Source organism: Coregonus lavaretus, assembly GCF_964263955.1.
Source record: "Coregonus lavaretus genome assembly, chromosome: 6".
Taxonomy (NCBI): Eukaryota; Metazoa; Chordata; class Actinopteri; order Salmoniformes; family Salmonidae; genus Coregonus; species Coregonus lavaretus.
Window position 1 is genome coordinate 37,492,839 of NC_139993.1, and position 24,718 is coordinate 37,517,556.

Consider the following 24,718-nt stretch of genomic DNA (forward strand, 5'->3'; position numbering starts at 1 on the left):
AGACAACTGAGACATGGATTGTGTATGGACATGATTTGGAAAAGCACACACCTGCCTGTATAAGGTCCCACAGTTGACAGTGCATGTCTGAGCAAAAACCAAGCCATGAGGTCGAAGGATTTGTCCGTAGAGCTCCGAGACAGAATTGTGTCGAGGCACAGATCTGGGGAAGGGTACCAAAAAATGTCTGCAGCATTGAAGGTCCCCAAGAACACAGAGGCCTCCATCATTCTAAAATGGATGAAGCTCTAGTCTTCCTAGAGCTGGCCTCCCCGCCAAACTGAGCAATCGGGGGAGAAGGACATTGGTCAGGGAGGTGACCAAGAACCCGATAGTCACTCTGACAGATCTCTAGAGTTCCTCTGTTTCAGAAGGACAACCATCTCTGCAGAACTCCACCAATCAGGCCTTTATGGTAGAATGGCCAGACGGAAGCCACTCCTCAGTGAAAGGCACATGACAGCCCACTTGGAGCTTGCCAAAAGGCACCTAAAGACTCTCAGACCACGAGAAACAAGATTCTCTGGTCTGATGAAACCAAGATTGAACTCTTTGGCCTGAATGCTAAGCGTCACGTCTGGAGGAAACCTGGCACCATCCCTACGGTGAAGAATGGTGGTGGCAGCATCATGTTTTTCAGCGGCAGGGACTGGGAGACTAGTCAGGATCAAGGGAAAGATGAACGGAGCAAAGTACAGAGAGATCCTTGATGAACACCTGCTCCAGAGCACTCAGGACCTCAGACTGGGGTGAAGGTTCACCTTCCAACAGGACAAGAACCCTAAGCACACATCCAAGACAACGCAGGAGTGGCTTCGGGACAAGTCGCTGAATGTCCTTGAGTGGCCCAGCCAGAGCCCAGATTTGAACCTGATCGAACACCTCTGGAGAGACCTGAAAATAGCTGTGCAGCAACGCTCCCCATCCAACCTGACAGAGCTTGAGAGGAACTGCAGAGAAGAATGGGAGAAACTTCCCCAATACAGGTGTGCCAAGCTTGTAGCATCATACCCAAGAAGACTTGAGGCTGTAATCGCTGCCAAAGGTGCTTCAACAAAGTACTGAGTGAAGGGTCTCAATACTTATGTCAATGTGATAAATTTACAAATACCTGTTTTTGCTTTGTCATTATGGGGTATTGTGTGTAGACTGATGAGGGAAAAAATCAATTTAATCAATTTTAGAATGAGGCTGCAACGTAACAAAATTTTGAAAAAGTCAAGGGGTCTGAATACTTTCCGAATGCACTGTATTTATTCCAACACTCATTAATTCCAACCTTCAGACAGCCACAGATCAACCCATCTTTCCCAGTAAATCATAATTCAAATCTAAGCTAATCTAATTTTATTCATCACATGCGCGGAATACAACAGGTGTAGACCTTACCATGAAATGCTTACTTACAAGCCCTTAACCAACAATATATATTTTTAAAGTAAAGTTTAAAAAAGGTTACACAATAAAAGAACAATAACGAGGCTATATACAGGGGGTACCGGTACCAAGTCAATGTGCGGGGGTACAGGTTAGTCGAGGTAATATGTTCATGTAGGTGGGGGTAAAGTGACTATGGATAGATAATAAACAGCGAGTAGTAGTAGCGTAAAAAAAAATCCTATTGCAATACATCACACCATTCTACCATGGTGTCGCACTTGAACCTCCCACCTGCAACATTCCTGACGAAATTGCCCAAAAAATATACATTTTACACAAGAGCACAATGATATTTCCTATTGACTGACTGTGGTCCTCCAAATCCCCCAACAATACAGTTTGTTCTCCATCTTCTTTTTAAATAGGAAGCCAACTTGTTTTCAGCACTTTTATTTCTCATTTTCTCTTGACTCTATTGTCCCTTTGCAGCAGACATGAGCAATATGTTTGGAACATCGAATCGCAATGAAATCACAGTATGGAATCGCAATACATCGGCACCTAAGCATCGTGATAATATAGTATTGAGGTCCCAGGCAATTCCCAGCCCTAACTCTTAGTCTGAGGTAGTGTCGTGTCTGTCTACCATACTGCACTGTGCACTGCTCTTCCCATGTATCTGTGCGTCTATGTCTCATTCTCTCTCTCAGGTTGATGAAATGGGAGCTGCTCAGCAGATGGTTCATATCGTATTCAGGTTCTGTCCTGACTGTGTCTGTACCACAGACTTAGACATAGTTATTTATATACAAGTCTTTAGGCAGACAGATGTGGAGGGGCTCAAGCTGTTGCAGAGGGAGAGAGTGTTTTTGGACAGTCTCATCCTCCTAACTAATGTAGATGATGCTCCTCAACAAGCTAGATAGCCTCCTATGTTGGTGTAGTGGACAGGGGTCCATTTGTAAAGCCAGACTGAGACTGGGCCTTCCTTCTCCATGTTGTCTGATTGACTTCAGTGCAAATAGAATAGTGGTGGTGCAAATAGAATCAAACTCACCATGATGTAGTGTCTCTGCATCTCTGTCTTCTCACTGGCCAGCTTCTCACACTCCAGTTTCAGGCTGCAGTGGCAAGACACACACACACACACACACACACATACAGGCAACCATGCACGCAACGCACACATGACAGAAAACACAGAAACAAACACACACACACGTCAACAAACTGATCAAGTGCAGGACATACACTATAGCTTACTATGTCGGTCTACCCTGCAGCTCCACCTGAATCTCTCCTTCTTGTCAAAGCTGAAAAGGTTATGGATCTAGATCGATCAGACAGAGAGACCGATGGGACCCAGGTTGCAGTGGGAGAATGATTTATATACATTTTTTTATATAGAGTTCCAGTCAAAAGATGGACACACCTACTCATTCAAGGGTTTTTCTTTATTTTTACTATTTTCTACATTGTAGAATAATAGTGAAGACATCAAAACTATGAAATAACACATATGGAATCATGTAGTAACCAAAAAAAGTGTTAAACAAATAAAAATATATTTTATATTTGAGATTCTTCAAATAGCCTTGACAGCTTTGCACACTCTCGGCATTCTCTCAACCAGCTTCACCTCGAATGCTTTTCCAACAGTCTTGAAGGAGTTCCCACATATGCTGAGCACTTGTTGGCTGCTTTTCCTTCACTCAGCGGTCCGACTCATCCCAAACCATCTCAATTGGGTTGAGGTCGATTGATTGTGGAGGCCAGGTCATCTGATGTACCACTCCATCACTCTCCTTCTTGGTAAAATAGCCCTTACAAGGCCTGGAGGTGTTGGGTCATTGTCCTGTTGAAAAACAAATGATAGTCCCACTAAGCCCAAACCAGATGGGATGGTTAAGTGTGCCTTGAATTCTAAATAAATCACAGACAGCAAAGCACCCCCACACCATAACACCTCCTCCTCCATGCTTTACGGTGGGAAATACACATGCGGAGATCATCCGTTCACCACGGCAGTTGGAACCAAACATCTCAAATTTGGACTCCAGACCAAAGGACACATTTTCACCAGTCTAATGTCCATTGCTCATGTTTCTTGGCCCAAGCAAGTCTCTTCTTCTTATTGGTGTCCTTTAGTAGTGGTTTCTTTGCAGCAATTCGACCATGAAGGCCTGATTCACGCAGTCTCCTCTGAACAGTTGATGTTGAGATGTGTCTGTTACTTGAACTCTGAAGCATTTATTTGGGCTGCAATTTCTGAGGCTGGTAACTCTAATGAACTTATCCTCTGCAGCAGAGGTAACTCTGGGTCTTCCATTCCTGTGGCGGTCCTCATGAGAGCCAGTTTCATCATAGCGCTTGATGGTTTTTGTGACTGCACTTGAAGAAACTTTGAAAGTTCTTGAAATGTTCCGTATTGACTGACCTTCATGTCTTAAAGTAATGATGGACTGCTGTTTCTCTTTGCTTATTTGAGCTGTTCTTGCCATAATATGGACTTGAATGTTTTTACCAAATAAGGCTATCTTCTGTATACCCCCCCATACCTTGTCACAACACAACTGATTGTCTCAAACGCATTAAGAAGGAAATAAATTCCACAAATTAACATTTAAGAAGGCACACCTGTTAATTTAAATGCATTCCATGTGACTATCTCATGAAGCTGGTTGAGAGAATGCCAAGAGTGTGCAAAGCTGTCATCAAGGCAAAGGGTGGCTATTTTAAGAATCTGAAATATAAAATATATTTTGATTTGTTTAACACTTTTTTGGTTACTACATGATTCCATATGTGTTATTTCATAGTTTTGATGTCTTCACTATTATTCTACAATGTAAAAAATAGTACAAATAAAGAAAAACCCTTGAATGAGTAGGTGTGTCCAAACTTTTGACTGGTAGTGTACATATATATATTTTTTTAGGGGGTAGATCAGCTTTAATATTGCAGAACGATGTTAGTTTCAGCACACTGTTCACAGAGATGTGACCGAGAGAGATATGGCCATGAGTATTCAGCTCCTGCTGTGAAGCTGGGCTCTCAGCACCAAGGTCACTGCAGGTCAACTCTACTCAGACTATCTCTCTGATAAAACACACCATCACTCTGCTATGATATGGAGTATAGACCCATATCACCACACCCTGCTAGCCTGGTGTTTGTGCGGTCCTGTCAACTCCTATGCATGACAAAGACATAGGAGTTGGCAAAACAGCACAAACAGATCTGGGACCAGGCTAACACCCTGCCACTGTGTCATTAAGACTAAGATGGATAAGGTTAGAATCTGTACCTGCATATGATCTGACTGTGTTATAACAACAATATAGTTCACTGCACCCGTCCTTGGCTTTCACATACACATACAGTACAATTACGGCTGATGTCTAATCTAGCCTGTATAATATTTCATAGACTAATAAGAGGAGCAGCAGACGTGTTGCAGTGTTTCCCAGGGGGATCCCCCAGTCCTTTGGAGAGAGGAGTAGGGACTGTTCTCCCCTGAGGCACCTTAATTGGTAGAATTCATATAGGACACAACCCTCAGTCTCCTATCTTCAGACACACAGATACATGGGAAGCACAGACTTTTACTTCAATCGTGTATTGATGTTTATGAGAGAAGATTTGAGGATCTCAAGTTAGGATTGTGCCTATAGAGTCTATGTAGGCCTGCATGGGATAAGATGGAGGGTGGTGTGTATATACCATCTGTAATATAGTCTATATTGGCCTGAGGTGAGATGGAGGGTAGTGAGTGAGTATACAGCACCTGTGGTATTGAGCCTGGAGGAACTGGAACTCCTCCTTGATGCGGTCCAGGGTCTCCAGGACTGTGAACTTGAAAGACTGGCCAGGCTGAATAGGGACCTGGGGAGAGAAAAGAAAGGAAAGAAGAAGGGAGAGTAAGGACACTTCAACACACACAATAAAAACTCACTCACTCTCTCTCTCTCTCTCTCTCTCTCTCTCTCTCTCTCTCTCTCTCTCTCTCTCTCTCTCTCTCTCTCTCTCTCTCTCTCTCTCTCTCTCTCTCTCTCTCTCTCTCTCTCTCTCTCTCTCTCTCTCTCTCACTCTCTCACTCTCTCACTCTCTCACTGAGGAAGGAAAAACCTCAAATGAATAACTTATGGTGAATCACAACCATTAAAACTGCACAGTCTTTCACCTGCTAAAAGCAAAGAATCTCAACAAACACCTCCCAGGAGAACCCTGCTTCTCCCCAGAGCCTGTCTGAAGCACTTTGGGTGTTGTTCCCCTCTCTGTGTAGTTGGGGGAACACAAACACATCAAGGATGTTGTTGTTTTAGAGGCAAAGGAATATAAATGTGGATGGTAGTGGAGTTTCCAGGGGTTTGGAGAAGGGATTGTGGTGATATGAATCTGAGTGACAAGGTCCATTGGGGGTTATTGTGACCTGGTATTTATAGCTGAGGGGTTAAAACTGTCATGAGGGAGGGACATACTACTGACACACATGCATGCACACACACATACATACAGTGGCTTGCAAAAGTATTCACCCCCTTGGCATTTTTCCTATTTTGTTGCCTTAAAACCTGGAATTAGAATGGATTTTGGGGGGGTTTGTATCATTTGATTTACACAACATGCCTACCACTTTGAAGATGCAAAATATTTTTTTGTGTGAAACAAACTAAGACAAAAAAACTGAAAACTTGAGCGTGCATAACTATTCACCCCCACAAAGTCAATACTTTGTAGAGCCACTTTTGCAGGAATTACAGCTGCAAGTCTCTTGGGGTATGTCTCTATAAGCTTGGCACATCTAGCCACTGGGATTTTTGCCCATTCTTCAAGGCAAAACTGCTCCAGCTCCTTCAAGTTGGATGGGTTCCGCTGGTGTACAACAATCTTTAAGTCATACCAATTGGATTGAGGTCTGGGCTTTGACTATGCCATTCTAAGACATTTAAATGTTTCCCCTTAAACCACTCAAGTGTTGCTTTAGCAGTATGCTTAGGGTCATTGTCCTGCTGGAAGGTGAACCTCCGTCCCAGTCTCAAATCTCTGGAAGACTGAAACAGGTTTCCCTCAAGAATTTCCCTGTATTTAGCGCCATCCATCATTCCTTCAAATTCTGACCAGTTTCCCAGTCCCTGCCGATGAAAAACATCCCCACAGCATGATGCTGCCACCACCATGCTTCACTGTGGGGATGGTGTTCTCGGGGTGATGAGAGGTGTTGGGTTTGCGCCAGACATAGCATTTTCCTTCATGGCCAAAAAGCTCAATTTTAGTCTCATCTGACCAGAGTACCTTCTTCCATATGTTTGGGTAGTCTCCCACATGCCTTTTGGCGAACACCAAACGTGTTTGCTTATTTCTTTCTTTAAGCAATGGCTTTTTTCTGGCCACTCTTCCATAAAGCCCAGCTCTGTGGAGTGTACGGCTTAAAGTGGTCCTATGGACAGATACTCCAATCTCCGCTGTGGAGCTTTGCAGCTCCTTCAGGGTTATCTTTGGTCTCTTTGTTTCCTCTCTGATTAATGCCCTCCTTGCCTGGTCCGTGAGTTTTGGTGGGCGGCCCTCTCTTGGCAGGTTTGTTGTGGTGCCATATTCGTTAAATTTTTTAATAATGGATTTAATGGTGCTCCGTGGGATGTTCAAAGTTTCAGATCTTTTTTTATAACCCAACCCTGATCTGTACTTCTCCACAACTTTGTCCCTGACCTGTTTGGAGAGCTCCTTGGTCTTCATGGTGCCGCTTGCTTGGTGGTGCCCCTTGCTTAGTGGTGTTGCAGACTCTGGGGCCTTTCAGAACAGGTGTATATATACACTGAGATCATGTGACAGATCATGTGACACTTAGATTGCACACAGGTGGACTTTATTTAACTACTTATGTGACTTCTGAAGGTAATTGGATGCACCAGATCTTATTTAGGGTCTTCATAGCAAAGGGGGTGAATACATATGCACGCACCACTTTTCTGTTATTTATTTTTTATACTTTTTTGAAACAAGGTATTTTTTTCATTTCACTTCACCAATTTGGACTATTTTGTGTATGTCCATTACATGAAATCCAAATAAAAAATACATTTAAATGACAGGTTGTAATGCAACAAAATAGGAAAAACGTCAAAGGGGATGAATACTTTTGTAAGGCACTATACAGTGGGGAAAAGAAGTATTTAGTCAGCCACCAATTGTGCAAGTTCTCCCACTTAAAAAGATGAGAGAGGCCTGTAATTTTCATCATAGGTACACGTCAACTATGACAGACAAATTGAGGAAAAGAAATCCAGAAAATCACATTGTAGGATTTTTTATGAATTTATTTGCAAATTATGGTGGAAAATTAGTATTTGGTCACCTACAAACAAGCAAGATTTCTGGCTCTCACAGACCTGTAACTTCTTCTTTAAGAGGCTCCTCTGTCCTCCACTCGTTACCTGTATTAATGGCACCTGTTTGAACTTGTTATAAGTATAAAAGACACCTGTCCACAACCTCAAACAGTCACACTCCAAACTCCACTATCGCCAAGACCAAAGAGCTGTCAAAGGACACCAGAAACAAAATTGTAGACCTGCACCAGGCTGGGAAGACTGAATCTGCAATAGGTAAGCAGCTTGGTTCGAAGAAATCAACTGTGGGAGCAATTATTAGGAAATGGAAGACATACAAGACCACTGATAATCTCCCTTGATCTGGGGCTCCACGCAAGATCTCACCCCGTGGGGTCAAAATGATCACAAGAACGGTGAGCAAAAATCCCAGAACCACACGGGGGGACCTAGTGAATGACCTGCAGAGAGCTGGGACCAAAGTAACAAAGCCTACCATCAGTAACACACTACGCCGCCAGGGACTCAAATCCTGCAGTGTCCCCCTGCTTAAGCCAGTACATGTCCAGGCCTGTCTGAAGTTTGCTAGAGTGCATTTGGATGATCCAGAAGAGGATTGGGAGAATGTCATATGGTCAGATGAAACCAAAATATAACTTTTTGGTAAAAACTCAACTCGTCGTGTTTGGAGGACAAAGAATGCTGAGCTGCATCCAAAGAACACCATACCTACTGTGAAGCATGGGGGTGGAAACATCATGCTTTGGGGCTGTTTTTCTGCAAAGGGACCAGGACGACTGATCCGTGTAAAGGAAAGAATGAATGGGGCCATGTATCGTGAGATTTTGAGTGAAAACCTCCTTGCATCAGCAAGGGCATTTAAGATGAAACGTGGCTGGGTCTTTCAGCATGACAATGATCCCAAACACACCGCCCGGGCAACGAAGGAATGGCTTCGTAAGAAGCATTTCAAGGTCCTGGAGTGGCCTAGCCAATCTCCAGATCTCAACCCCATAGAAAATCTTTGGAGGGAGTTGAAAGTCCGTGTTGCCCAGCGACAGCCCCAAAACATCACTGCTCTAGAGGAGATCTGCATGGAGGAATGGGCCAAAATACCAGCAACAGTGTGTGAAAACCTTGTGAAGACTTACAGAAAACGTTTGACCTGTGTCATTGCCAACAAAGGGTATATAACAAAGTATTGAGAAACTTTTGTTATTGACCAAATACTTATTTTCCACCATAATTTGCAAATAAATTCATTAAAAATCCTACAATGTGATTTTCTGGATTTCTTTCCCTCATTTTGTCTGTCATAGTTGACGTGTACCTATGATGAAAATTACAGGCCTCTCTCATCTTTTTAAGTGGGAGAACTTGCACAATTGGTGGCTGACTAAATACTTTTTTTCCCCACTGTATGTGCATGCAGACACAACACGCCCTTGTACTAAATGGGGGCTGCGCACAACAAGCCTGGGACAATGCCGGACACACACACACACAACTGAGGTTAGGCAGAAGATGAGTGCCACTGCTCAGTGGTATTTAACCACATGCTCCAGGTCAGAGGCATATGCTGCTTACCTCACACACCCTGACCTCACTTTAGTCTGCACCCCTCTCTGTCCATCTCTCTCTCCCTCCTCTCATTCTCTCTGTCCATCTTTCTTTCTCACCACACCCACCCCTGAGAGCCAATACCAGACCTCTCCCCTTTGCCTTCCTCAGCTCCACCCATTTCCTCCCACTTTCTTTCCTCTCTTCCCACACCATAGGATGCGCGTCCCGGCCGTCCAGAGGCTAGCTAGGCTAGGTGCTGGGTGGCTAAAAGATTGGCGGTTTCAGTAGGAGCTTAATTAGTCTAGACAAGGGAAATTCAATTAAATTTCAATTAGGCTAACGGTGGAGGTCAGACACTCTGTGGGCTTTCCAGTAATTAAGCTGTGGGCTGAGCAGCTAGCCTAGCACTGTGTCTGTGGGTCGGCTGCCTGGACAGACAGGCTTAGCTCAGTACACAACCCCTAAGGGGGAGGGGGAGGGGGAAGGGGAAGGGGTGGCTGCTGACGAATCCCCACTGACCTTGATTCACATCATATTGGTCTGACACACACATACACACACACACACACACACGCAGGGGCGGGGGGAGGGCGGGAGATAGAGAAGAGATGGCATATCTCCCTACTGCACTCTAACAAACCGCCTGACTAGACAGTGGACCACCATAAACTACAGTCCAGACAGACCACTGTCCATTTTACATAAGCCCTCACTCACAATAACACATTCCTCAATGTGAGTCAGGTTTTCTGTATGGGTCAGATTGTGATTGTGGTTGACTCAGACAGAGAGAGACATGACTATAGACCCAGCGTGGTCTGGTCTCAGAGCTCAGGGCCCTCCGTGACTAGTCCTGGGTGAGCTGTGAGTTTGGGGTTTGGCCTGGCATATGACAGATGGCAGCTCAGACAGAGGGGGGACTGAGGGGGACCGTGATGTCGCCAACACACAGCCAGGGGAATACTAGCCTCCTAAAAGGGTTATTCGGCTGTTCCCAATAGGAGAACCCTTACTGGTTCCAGGTAGAACCCTTTCCACAGAGTAGAACCTTTTCTCCTATGGGGACAGCCAAGGAACCCTTTTGGAACCCTTTTTTCTAACCGTGTAGGTGGGGGGGGGGGGGGGGGGGGGGGGGGGGGGGTACACGGGACACTTCTCTCCTCTCATCTCAGTGTGGCTCTGTTTGGCCCTGGTGGTGTCAGACAGCATGGGGGATCCTGAAACCTCAAACTGATCTGGTTAATCTAGGAGAGGAGGGAAGGGAGGGGGAAGACAGACAGGCAAGCTATGTGGGACAACAGCAGTCAATCACAATTTAGAGGAACCAGAGCAGAGCTGGAGCAGGGCAAGCCGAGAATTAAGAAGGATTATCTATGGGTGGGGGGGTGGAGGGAGGGGGCGAGGGAAGAGACTGGGCCAGGAGATCACATAACAGTACAGAGCCAGCAACCGGGCCACAGCCCTCCCCCTCATCTGTCTATCAATCACTGGGGGAAACATTCGATTTAGGCCGCTGTTTCTGAGCTGGCAGCCGCAGCACGGGAGGTAGGGAAACAGATGCGGGTCTGGAACTGATCAGGACTGCAGAGCTTGTCTCTGCTCTGTGGCACACTTTCTGCTCTGCAGCCCGCTTCCTCTCTCCCACTCTCTCTGCCTATCCTTCTCACTCCTTACATCCCTCTCCGTCTCTATCTCTCTCGCTTTCCATCTCTATGTCTGTCTTTCCATCTCAGACAGGCTGGGGAGAGAGACGTTCTGAGGGGAATGAAATAATCATGAGTTGGTGAAATATTTAGGGTAAAGGCACATGAATAGATGAAGAGTACCAAGTGTAGGAGGGAAGTGTTCATTCTCTCTCTCTCTCTCTCTCTCTCTCTCTCTCTCTCTCTCTCTCTCTCTCACAAACAATCAAAAATGAATAGTAAACATTACAATCAAGTTTCAAAGGAATATATATTTAAAATGTCATATTATGGCTATGTACAGTGTTATAATGATGTGCAAATAGTTAAAGTACAAAAGGGAAAATAAAAAAACAAATATGGGTTGTATTTCCAATGGTGTTTGTTCTTCACTGGTTGCCCTTTTCTTGTGGCAACAGGTCACAAATATTGCTGCTGTGATGGCACACTGTGGTATTTCACCCAATAGATATGGGAGTTTATCAAAATTGGATTTGTTTTGGAATTCTTTGTGGGTCTGTGTAATCTGAGGGAAATATGTCTCTCGAATATGGTCATACATTTGGCAGGAAGTTAGGAAGTGCAGCTCAGTTTCCACCTCATTTTGTGGGCAGTCTGCACATAGCCTGTCTTCTCTTGAGAGCCAGGTCTGCCTATGGCGGCCTCTCTCAATAGCAAGGCCATGCTCACTGAGTCTGTACATAGTCAAAGCTTTCCTTCATTTTGGGTCAGTAACAATGGTCAGGTATTCTGCACCTGTGTACTCTCTGTTTAGGGCCAAATAGCATTCCAGTTTGCTCTGTATTTTTTGGTAAACTCTATCCTATGTGCCAAGTAATTCTCCTTTTGTTTTCTCATGATTTGGTTGGGTCTAGTTGTGTTTCTGTCCTGGGGATTTGTGGGGTCTGTTTGTATTTGTGAACAGAGCCCCAGGACTAGCTTGCTTAGGGGACTCTTCTCTAGGTTAATCTGTCTGTAGGTGATGGCTTTGTTATGGAAGGTTTCGCTCTCTCTCTACACTGCAGGTGTTCTAGAGCTCTGATAGCGTCCGATTGGTCTGGGTCTGTCTGACTGATAGTATGCTCAGGGCTCTCCAGGAGGCAAGGCTTTGTAGGGACTAGGGCTGGCTGGGGTAGGATCACACCCAACAAAGCCCTAAAACAGACACACACCTCTTTCGATTCCCCACATTTCCAGGCAAGCAGCATCTTAGCTGGAGCAGAGTCCTCATTTAACGCTTGAAGGTGTTGATACCCCGGTACTAGCCAGCCTGCCAGTCAGTCACAATACAAAACCATTTGGAGATGGTTGCTCTCCATTGTGGTGAGAGGCAAAAGCCTCCGCCATCCAATACTGGATTATAAATGGAGGGATTGGCAGTGAAAAGAGGGCTTGGTTCCAAACCATGGTCAGATCAGTTATTTTTATAAAAACCAACAAGGGCTTTGACTGAGGAGAGAATGAGTGTTGGGATTGCAGAACAGAGAACAGTTCATCTGGATTGATGTGTTCATAATTGATTTATTTACCTGTTTGTTATCTGGAGAAAAAAAATCTGATAACAGTATGGATGAAGAAGACAGAAAATATCCACGATGTACATGTATTTCATTCAAATCCAGATGTACAAACAGAAAAACAAGCCCCACAATACAGATGAATCCAGAGGAAAACAGGCGTACTACACAACAGCGAGACAGAGCTGACGCACACCACCGCACGCCCCACCCTCATTAAGGGAACATATGGTATTTGTGCAGACATATATTTGCCGTTGGTTTGTTTACTTGGCTGTTACCTTTAGAGACCTTGAAGAGTGAGGACAGACCCAGTGCAGACAGGGCCCAGCTATAGTATTAATACGGCCTAAAGTTCAGGAGACACACAAGGCCAGATTTACTAGGGAGGGGAGAGATTACTAATACTTAAAAGCACAGTTTGTGAAAAGCTACTTTCTGCAGACTCTGAATAGTCATGGGGAGTATGAACTGTTCTGTTGCCTCTCCACTCCAGTTCTGCCAAAGAACAGAATGCACAGTTGCATACACACACATGCCTGCACGCATACACACAGTGCCATGCAGTGCTGCAAGATGGCAATGGCACCTTGGTGGAGCAGCGAGTAGGCTCTCTGTCCCTGCCGCATACACACACAGACACAGACTCAGACACACAAACGTGCTGCCCCTGTCTGCCTGCGGTAAGTCCCCTCCTGTGAGAGTCTGCTGACATCAGATCAGGATCAGTCCAGGGCCAGATCAACTCTCTCCAGACACCTTCTATCACAACACTGTCTGTGGGGGGCGTTCACAGTCAACACACACACACACACACACACACCACACACACATTCTCTGTCTAAGCGAGCAGGAGCGAATGTCCTCCACCAAAGCCTGCACCATCAAACAACAAAAATATGTCAACTACAAGGATTCCGTCTGTGTTTAACGTCATGTAATACCATGTTAAATGTAAGTCCATGCTGTGAATCCCTACAGGTAAAGACAAAATGGTCACTCTAGTCAGTGGATGTAGGGGGAGTGGGGTAAGTTGAGTCAAAAGGTTAGATGAGCCAGCCCCCTGTTTCTTGGAACCCACACAAAATTAATCATGTGACCAAATATTTACAAATAGGTCATCATTTCATGGTGTCTGTGAAGGAAGAAACCACAAGGAAAAAGTGGTAGTAAACAAGTTAGGTCCAAAAAAAAGATTTTCACAAAGTCTGATTAACTATTGGGTTATAGGTTTCATGATGCTTGTATCTAAACCAAAGTAGATAGTTTTAAGATTGTTTTGTACGTCAGTTGGGGTCTCTATAAGCTACAATATGAGGTCCTAAAACTAGCATGAAAGTGCATCCTTGTAGCAGTGTGGGCTAATATAGTCAAAATGTTTGCCACCATACCCCATACAAATTATGATTACATTTTGTCCGTTTTATGTGTAAAATACATAGTATTTTTGCAATGTGTCATGCATATGAACTCCAAATAGTGCATTTGTATTGTTACAGAGCAGGCCCTGTGTATACAAACGTAAAACAAGCAGGTGTCTAGCCCCCCTTGAGGTTCTTGAGAGAGCAGCCAAGGATGTGAGAGAAGGGAAGAAGTCCATTTGAGCAGCAGCAAGGGATACAAAAATTGACTATGACACTGAAGAGGTACATTGACAAAAAAGAAAACAAACAGAGGCTATGACAGAGTAGAAGAGGCACACAAGGTCTTCTCTGATGACATGGAGTCTGAGCTTGCTAAACTTATCAAGAATCTAGCGGACCAGTTTCATGGGCTCAGAGCCTCAAATGCAGAGAACTTGCCTACGAATTGGCAAATCAAAACAACATCCCTGTCCCAGACCACTGGTCAAGAAATTGAAGGGTAAGTGATATTGAACAGAGCGACCTATATCTGAATGTCAGCATATGTTTAAGATACACTGAGTATACCAAATATTAGGAATACCTTCCTAATATTGAGTTGCACCCCCCTTTGCCCTTAGAACAGCCTCAATTCGTCTAGGCATGGACTCTACAAGGTGTCGAAAGCGTTCCACAGGGATGCTGGCCCATGTTGACTCCAATGCTTCCCACAGTTGTGTCAAGTTGGCTGGATGTCCTTTGGATGGTGGACCATTCTTGATACACACGGGAAACTGTTGAGCGTGAAAAACCCAGCAGCAGTGTATACAATATACCACATCCCCATTCCATGAATTAAACTTTTACATACCAGCACCATCACCCACTGTCACAGGACACCTCACCCACTTACCCCAAGGTGGCTCAACTTACCCTGTCCCAATGTTCAACTTACCCCATACCCGGGGTAAGTTGTGCCAAGAGACCACTTTTTCTGGACAAGTAATGTTTTCAAAACTGTTATGTTACATGAATTCTGGTTATTTCCAGGGATACACAACATCCTGAAATATATGTAGATATATTTGTTAGAAGGAATACTATATTTCCCTTGATGTAGTCATGCTGAATGTAAAAAATGTCTCAACATACCCCACTCTCCCCTACTGAGAATCAGCTAGTGTTTCAGACCTCAAGGTAGAAATTACCTTTAACCACAGATCTAGGATCAGATAACCTGCCATACCTCTAACCTTAACCTCATTAGGGGAGTAACAGTGGTTATGGGCAACTGCTACCTACTCTGTCTATGCACTAAGGACGGTGTCCGTCCTTCCATCCATCCATCCATCCATCAGTCCACTCTCAGGTCTGCCTCCCATGGCGCTAGCTTGGCGACCGTTGGAAATGTGTGTTTCGTAACTGTGGAAACTGTGCGTGGCGGCTCAAGCATTCACTGCCTGGTTTTATTAGGCGGGCGGCGGTGCACAGAGCAGTCCCCCGCTTCAGATAACACCAGCCAGCCACAAGAATCCGGTGGAACCAATTACGGTATACTAGTCCTGTTAGACGTTGTTTCTGTTTGCCTTGCAAAGCAGCCCTAGGTTTAACCCATCTTTGTGCTACCATCTGAACAGAGAACAAAGTATTGTGTTTTGCCACACAAGTCAACACAACACAGTGCTGTTGCCATGTCTATGTGATTTGTTTGCAGTTACTCATAATTTCAAAAGGCCAGCGATGTTCGTGAGTGATAGGGAAGTCCGAAGCCTTCTTCTCTAGTTCCTCTAGGATGGTGGCTGTATGTCAATGGTAATTTCATCAACAATAACTATAACGAAAAATATTCGTCAACTACCTATTTTTCCTGACGAAAGCTAATGACGATAACGAGACGGAATGAAAAAAATAACTAACAAATTTGTTTTCATTTTAGTTTACGAAAATGTGACGAGACGAGAATTCCATGTGAGACTAATGGACATTTAATTTGACATGAAGCTCCTTTTCATTGGTTTTGTCCAATCATAAGCATGCATGCCTTTGCAGAATATTTAATGCAATCCTCTCATTGGCAGAATTAACGCCTTTCAGTTGTGCGGTCTGACTGAGCTGCCCGGCTATCCCACACAGCTCCCAGGTGGTCAGTTTAGTCGCTTGTCAATCTTTTCAACTGATGTGCAGCTAGGACATTTCAATTGGAACTAACCTAAACTAGAAACAATCACGTTTACTCTCTCTTACTTTCATGTAGGCTATTTTTGCTTTGATCACATCAGAAGCTGCTCTATTTTCCCATGTGCACAGTTATTCATCTGTGTTGCCGCTTTCGCGGTCCGCAAATGCGAGTGCAGTTGTTTTTTTTACAATTGGAAATATTAATGCTATTTGCTGAATATTAGTAGTACAGTAATAATTATGGCATTGTTGGAAAGCTCAGATTCTCCCCTTTTTAAGGGAATCACTGTTATGTACCCCCATCCCAAGGTTATGATGGGGAGAAAAGAGCTGTATGCCTAAATTGCTTAACCTGTAGCCAAGGCTTTGTAGCCTACATAGTAAATCATGTGTGGCATTGGTTACAATCTGCCACAATAGCAATGTTCCAGCTATATGAGGGGATATTAGGCCTAGTTGGACAAGACTATATTAATGTGCACATGATGGAAGTTCAAGGTAAATATTAATTATTTCATTTAAAAAATGCGCTGGTTCAATTTGATTTCAATCCCTTTTTGACCGCACCCCTTTTGATTTCAACAAAACTTTCCATACATATTTGCCCATGGTAGAAGAGGTCAGAAAGTCACTTTTTGGAACTGAATGCCAAAACATTTAGGAGATAGAAGTGCTTCAAAGTTGACCCATTTTGCATACCCTACCCTACCATGAACATCTTCATCACTGGAAAAGATAAACAGTTGAGCTTGATATCATGTAAAAGCTTACAAACAGTGTTATTGGAAAGCATTTTAAAATAAAACGTAGGTAATTTTCTAACCTTTAACGTCAATTATTTTAAAAACATGTGAACTCAGATTTTCTTCATTTTCGCAAATGTTGTAGCTCAGACCCTATTTTACATCATTTGAGGTGTTTTGTTGTGCCCGCCATCGGTTGAGACACAGCATACTCTTGAATACAGGGTGGGTGTCATTTCAATCATAGAAATATAATTCATAGAATGGACATATCCATTCAGACCACCGCAATTAAGCTGGTACATCATTGAAATTGGCATTTTAACTTCCAAATATTACCACAAACATAGCCGCCGGTCCACCCACCGTCGAATGTCAACTTAAATGAAATGTATATTCTATTATCTATATTTCTATGATTTCAATAGGTTACCTAAGGAATATTAACAGTATGATTGTAGTCCCGTGTAGCTCAGTTGGTAGAGCATGGCGCTTGCAACGCCAGGGTTGTGGGTTCGATTCCCACGGGGGACCAGTATGAAAAAATGTGTGCACTCACTAACTGTAAGTCGCTCTGGATAAGAGCGTCTGCTAAATTATTAAATACATTTAAAAATGTAATGATTTCAAAAAACTGGTATTACCATTAAAGTCAACATTGACTGATGTGTGAACTTCCAACCATCTTTGTGCTACCATTTGAAAGTTTAAATTGACATTTTATTCCCATTTTATTACATTTATCAGCCAAAACATGACACCCACCCTGTATTCAAGAGCATGCTATGTAAGATAGGGTCTAAGATACAACATATCCGAAAATGAAAAAAATCTGTTTACACGTTTTTAGATAATTTACGTTAAAAGGTAAAAATGAATACATGATGTTCAGTGAGGGAAAAAATGATTTGATCCCCTGCTGATTTTGTACGTTTTCCCACTGACAAAGACATGATCAGTCTATAATTTTAATGGTAGGTTTATTTGAACAGTGAGAGACAGAATAACAACAAAAAAATCCAGAAAAAACGGATGTCAAAAATGTTATAAATTGATTTGCATTTTAATGAGGGAAATAAGTATTTGACCCCTCTGCAAAACATGACTTAGTACTTGGTGGCAAAACCCTTGTTGGCAATCACAGAGGTCAGACGTTTCTTGTAGTTGGCCACCAGGTTTGCACACATCTCAGGAGGGATTTTGTCCCACTCCTCTTTGCAGATCTTCTCCAAGTCATTAAGGTTTCGAGGCTGACGTTTGGCAACTCGAACCTTCAGCTCCCTCCACAGATTTTCTATGGGATTAAGGTCTGGAGACTGGCTAAGACACTCCAGGACCTTAATGTGCTTCTTCTTGAGCCACACCTTTGTTGCCTTGGCCGTGTGTTTTGGGTCATTGTCATGCTGGAATACCCATCCTCGACCCATTTTCAATGTCCTGGCTGAGGGAAGGAGGTTCTCACCCAAGATTTGACGATACATGGCCCCGTCCATCGTCCCTTTGATGCGGTGAAGTTGTCCTGTCCCCTTAGCAGAAAAACACCCCCAAAGCATAATGTTTCCACCTCCATGTTTGACGGTGGGGATGGTGTTCTTGGGGTCATAGGCAGCATTCCTCCTCCTCCAAACACGGCGAGTTGAGTTGATGCGAAAGAGCTCCATTTTGGTCTCATCTGACCACTTCTCCTCTGAATCATTCAGATGTTCATAGGCAAACTTCAGACGGGCATGTATATGTGCTTTCTTGAGCAGGGGGACCTTGCGGGCACTGCAGGATTTCAGTCCTTCACGGCATAGTGTGTTACCAATTGTTTTCTTGGTGACTATGGTCCCAGCTGCCTTGAGATCATTGACAAGATCCTCTCGTGTAGTTCTGGGCTGATTCCTCACCGTTCTCATGATCATTGCAACTCCACGAGGTGAGATCTTGCATGGAGCCCCAGGCCAAGGGAGATTGACAGGTCTTTTGTGTTTTGAATAATCGCAAAAACTGTTGTCACCTTCTCACCAAGCTGCTTGGCGATGGTCTTGCAGCCCATTCCAGCCTTGTGTAGGTCTCCAATCTTGTCCCTGACATCCTTGGAGAGCTCTTTGGTCTTGGCCATGGTGGAGAGTTTGGAATCTGATTGATTGATTACTTCTGTGGACAGGTGTCTTTTATACAGGTAACAAGCTGAGATTAAGAGTGTGCTCCTAATCTCAGCTCGTTACCTGTATAAAAGACACCTGGGAGCCAGAAATCTTTCTGATTGAGAGGGGGTCAAATACTTATAAATTGATTTGCATTTTAATGAGGGAAATAACATTTGTGACATGCGTTCTTCTAGATTTTTGTTGTTGTTATTCTGTCTCTCACTGTTCAAATACACCTACCATTAAAATTATAGACTGATCATTTCTTTGTCAGTGGGCAAACGTACAAAATCAGCAGGGGATCAAATACTTTTTTCCCCTCACTGTATCTTGGTCATTTAGCAGACGCTTTTATCCAAATGGACTCACAGTAAGTGCATTCATCTTAAGATACTGTAGCTAGTTGAGACAACCACATATCACAATCGTACCTTTTTTCCTCAATACAGAAGTTATCAGCAAAGTCAGTGCTAGTAGGAAAAGAGAAGAGCAAGTTTCATTTTTGGGCACCTCTATCTCCTAAATGTTTTGGCATTCAGGTCCAAAAAGTTAGTTTCTGACCACTTCTACCATGGGAAAATATGTATAGAAGGTTTTGTTCAAATCAAAAGGGGTGATATCAAAACATTATTGATATCAAATGGAACGACCCTAGTGACTAAAATGACTAAAACTAGACTATATACAAGGGGTACCAGTATCGAGCCGATGTGCAGGGGTACGAGGTAATTGAGGTAGATATGTACATATAACTAGGAATAACACTAAACAGTAGCAGTCAAAAAAGTTAGTGCAAAAAGGGTCAATGCAGATAGTTAAATAGTTAACCAAATAGCTACCCGGACTAACTATTTAGCAGTCTTTATGGCTTGGGGGTAGAAGCAGTTCAGGGTCCTGTTGGTTCCAGATTTGGTGCATCTGTACCACTTGGCCTGCAGTAGCAGAGAAAACAAGTCTATGACTTGGGTGGCTGGAGTCTGACAATTTTTAGGACCTTCCTCCGACACCGGCTGGTATAGAGGTCCTGGATGGCAGGGTGTTCAGTGATGCAGCCAGTCAAGATGCTCTCAGTGGTGCAGCTGTATAGCTTTTTGAGGATCTGAGGGCCCATGCCAAATCTTTTCAGCCTCCTGAGGGGTATGAGGCATTGTCGTTCCCTCTACTGTGTTGGTGTGTTTGGACCATGATAGATCCTTAGTGATGTAGACACAGAGGAACTTAAAGCTCTCGACCCGCTCCACTACAGCCCCGTCGATGTGAATGGGAGCGTGCTCAGCCCTCCGTTTCCTGTAGTCCACGACCAGCTCCTTTGTCTTGCTCACATTGAGGGAGATGTTGTTGTCCTGGCACCACACTGCCAGGTCTCTGACCTCCTCCCTATAGGCTGTCTCATCAATCGTCGGTGATCAGGCCTACTACCATCGGGTCGTCGGCATGTGTTGTTGCCTACCCTCACCACCTGGGGGCGTCCTTTCAGGAAGTCCAGGATCCAGTTGCAGAGGGAGGTGTTCAATCCCAGGGTCCTTAGATTAGAGATGAGCTTGGAAGGCACTGTGGTGTTGAACGCTGAGCTGTAGTCAATGAACAGCATTCTCACGTAGGTGTTCCTTTTGTCCAAGTGGGAAAGGGCAGTGTGGAGTGCAATAGAGATTGCGTCATCTGTGGATCTCTTGAGGCGGTATGCAAATTGGAGTGGGTCCAGGGTGTCTGGGATGGTGGTATTGATGTAAGCCATGACCAGCCTTTCAAAGCATTTCATGGCTACAGATGTGAGTGCTACTGACCCATTTTCACCAACGGACAACAAATCTAATTATAGCGACTAGACCTCATGTCTGTATCTGTCTCTCTCTGTGTCTGTCTCTCTCGCATGTATGGTCAACCCCCCCCCCCCCCTTCCAGCTCCATCCTCCAGTCCCCAACACTATAGTAATGAGGGGAGGGATGGAGGGAGGAAGGGAGAGGAATACATATCCCTCTGCCTTATAACAAGCTATTCCTGGACACATAAACAAATATAACACACATACACACACAGCACAGACACACACTAGAGTAAAGTGGGAGTCATCTATACCACCCACACAACTACCTCTCAACTAGCTCTCAACAGCACCTGGGTGCAGGTGACAGGGGAGGGTAGGAGTGTGTGTGTGTGTGTGTGTGTGTGACTGCATGTGTGTGTTTGCGTGTGTGTGTTAGAGGGAATCTCTTTAAGCACCCTAACTGTTCAATGTCGCTGTCCCTCTCAGAGCAGTCCCTGTCTCTGACCCTTTTACTGAGCAGTATTCAGATGAAGAGAGAGGGGCCACTTACCGGATGCCTGCCCTGAGGGTACATGGTCCCAGGAGAGGAGATGCTCACAGTCCGTTTGATGGCCAGGTCAGAGCCCGTCCCCTGGCCCTCCACTCCGCTGCCCTCAACCAGGAACACAGCCTAGTCCAGATCTCTCCTCCTGCTCTGGTCTCAGGCAAGGCTGGAGAAAGCAGTCCTCACTCCTGCCCAGTCCCGCTTTTTTCTCTTCTTTCTGTTCTTCTCTGTCTGTCTCTCCAACACGGGAGCCTGTCGACACAGCTGGAAGAGCTCAGTCCGTCAGTGCATCCGTCAAGTCTCACGGTCAAACGGATCCCCACACTCACACTTTGGCTCCTTTTCCTTCTTTCTGTCTCCTCGGTGTAACCAAAGTCGCAGTCTCGTTTCTCTCTCTCTCTCTCTCTGTCTCTCTCGCTCTGTGATCAGTTAAGAGTCCACGCGCACTGACATGGCAGTGAAACTCGAGCGTTACACCTAAGTACTCCCCATTCCCTGTCCCTTCACCAACAAGACACGAACACTACACTCCACCATCCAAATTCACCAACAATCTACAGTACCTCCAGTCTCTCTTCTTCTTATAGGAGAAACTGAAGGGTTGGCTTGTCAGTTGGAATAGAAAAGAAAAAGAAGAGGGAGAAAAAACAGTGAGAGAGAGCGAGCTTTGTTTTTAATCTAAATCTGAAGGGAAAAAAACACAGGAAAGCAGGAAAGAACAGCAGGTCACTAGAAGATCCAGCAGGCTTTTCAGCAGCGAGCCCTAGACCGTAATATATTGTGCCTGTTGGCTTCAACACAAACACAACAGCGTGCTAAAGCTTACTTAAGGTGGAGCGGCCGAGATAGAGACAGACACTGAGCTAGCTAGAGATACCCTTTCAATTGTGGTCAGATGGACAAAGCAATCAGCCATGTACAAAGAGACAGGCACAAACAGAGACACACATCCACACATACTATCGTTACAGACATGAGTGCACACACACTCATAAATAAACCACTTAGACAAACACAAAAACACACACAAATACAGAGAATTAGTCATTCTGAGAAGATAAAAGACCTGTCAGTATTCTAGTTTGCACGCACACACAGAACCACACACAAATATTTTATAGATACATCAGATGTAAATAAAAACATCTTGAGACATTCTAATAATTTAGTGGTTATTTCTGCGCAGACCTGTTAGTTAAAGGGTATTATTTCCATAAGTAAGTAATCCCACTATTTGGCTATAGGATAGATAAGTTTACTGAGGGCGGCTTCGCTGTTGAACTTGATCAACCAGGAATTAATCCCTTAAGATTGAACATCCCACTCTCATGGCTTCCAAGACTCTTACGAGGAAAGAACACACAGACAGATACGCACACACACTCATCTCTTACAGCATCTTGAAAAAGAGGTCACCTAACAAGTAAAGCTCTTTTCATTTTTCCACAACTGAAGTTTACAATAACTAAGGCATTTGGTACACTAAAGCTCTCAATAATAAGTTAATACACACGCCTGGACCTCAGATAGCCTAACTGTGCTGCACATCAATACTTTTCTCTTACAGTCAGTAACTAGCGTTATTCATATCCCTATTAACCCTCACACCCCTCTCTCATTCTTTATCCATCCATCTCTTATTGGTTTTCATCTCTTCATCTTACACACTTCATCATCCAATAACTAATTTGCCACCCCACCCCACACCCTCCTCTCTGTCTCTCTAGCTCTATCTCTCTCTCTCTCTCCCTCCCTCCCTCCCTCCCTCCCTCCATCTGAGAGGTGGTATTACCCTACCCTCCTCCCAGGCAGGTAGGGGATTGCACTAATCATGGTTATCTAGGCAGGTAATTATTCACATGACTCTGAGTCTGTTTCCCTGGGAGAGCTGATCGGGAGCACAGGGTTCAGGGCTGATAGGCTGATGAGCTGTCTAATCTACACAGGGCTGGCAGGGTGGTGCTGGATGAACAGGGCTGGGTGCTGGCTTAATAGGGATGAGTGTTTCTGTCTATAGAGGCACCTTCAGATGAGCCTGACAACACCTAAGTATAGTGGTCAGTATGGTGGTCAGATTTTGTAGGCGGTACCAGTGTTTTTGACCAGTGTTTGTGATACTCCATACTCAAGTCTTATCCCACTTCACTAACCCCTCCTTCTTCACTGACCCCTCTACCTTACATTTTACATTTGAGTCATTTAGCAGACGCTCTTATCCAGAGTGACTTACAGTTAGTGAGTGCATACATTTTCCATACTTTTCACACCTTCTCTTGCACTGTATAATGTAGGCTACTTAATCAAGTCATATTTACATATTCTATTATTTTTCATGTCATACCATACTGTATTAACTTGATTGATGTCAGATGGTGATTTATAGAAACAAAATAAACAGACATTTCCATCTGTACTGTATGTGTAGTCTACCTGCATGCAGCATTGGCCTTTGATATATCTATAAGAGTTATTTGAATAGTAATTTCATGGCAGCTCCCTAATGACAAAGGTTTTCTGTGTACATGTTTTCAGTCTGCATCAATCTCACCTCTCAATTGAATAGGTAAAGTCAACATATCCCAACGGGTCTATATGTAGGCCTATTGAATCTTCAGAGAGGAGGGCTTCGAACCTAACTGTGATCAAGTGGAGGCTGCTGAGGGGAGAACGGTTCATAATAATGGCTGGAACGGTGCAAATGGAATGGCATCAAACCATGTGTTTGATGTATTTGATATTCCGCTCCAGTCATTACCACGAGCCTGTCCTCCCCAATTAAGGTGCCACCAACCTCCTGTGCTGTGATCACAGAGCGCATAATGATATCATAGTTTAACTATAGTCAACAGCGCAGCCACATTATCATATTTCTATAGCCTACACATGCGCCTCAATACTGTATCAGATTAAAAACATATTTAACTTGGCATCAGTAAACCTAAACAGGTGAGTTTTCCCCGATTTTCTTTCAAAATGTATGCATGTAATGTTAGGTTGTTATCTAAGTGCCATCACATAACTTCACTCGAATTGATCAAATATATAACCACATAAACATGTCTAAACATGTCTAAACAGTTATAAGCTATAGGAGAAAAATGACAGCCCTAGATGTAAACAACTATGTAAATATAACATAACTGCTTTATGAGACAGGTAAACATTATCTTCGAGAAATGATATCCTCCTCTGAGATGATTCAATTTGAGGAAACGATAACATACCAATACTTCAGGACCACCTTAAAAGCTTGCCACTGTAGAAAGTGTCTAATCCCTCTCTGATTGGCCGAGCGTGCTGCCTACTTTAGCCAATAAGCAATACATTGTCCCACGTTGGGTCTTGGCATCATAGGGAAAATCTGACCAATCATGGCTTGGATGTCCAATGACTGGTTGCGGCGATGGAGAGGGAGTTGAGGAGTCTGTGGGGATTGTGGGCATTGAAGTTCCAATTATTCTACACACATATACACACACACACACACACACCCCTTCACCGACTTCCGCTGTCAGTCATGCTACATAAATGCTCGGTAAAT

The 24,718-nt window shown here is 44.1% G+C and overlaps 1 protein-coding gene across 1 annotated transcript in view; it reads right to left on the reverse strand.

The window, feature by feature from the left end:
- LOC311131348 (transducin-like enhancer protein 4) overlaps positions 1-21,708 on the reverse strand; it is a 64,736-nt gene extending 43,028 nt beyond the window's left edge. The window contains exons 1-3 of the mRNA XM_084164294.1: positions 21,184-21,708; positions 5,168-5,265; positions 2,438-2,501 (exon numbers count right to left, since the gene is read on the reverse strand). Coding sequence (XP_084020420.1) covers positions 2,438-2,501; positions 5,168-5,265; positions 21,184-21,207 — 186 coding nt within the window. The 5' untranslated portion in view covers positions 21,208-21,708. The remainder of the gene's footprint in view (positions 1-2,437; positions 2,502-5,167; positions 5,266-21,183) is intronic.
- Between the last annotated feature and the right edge of the window lie 3,010 nt (positions 21,709-24,718).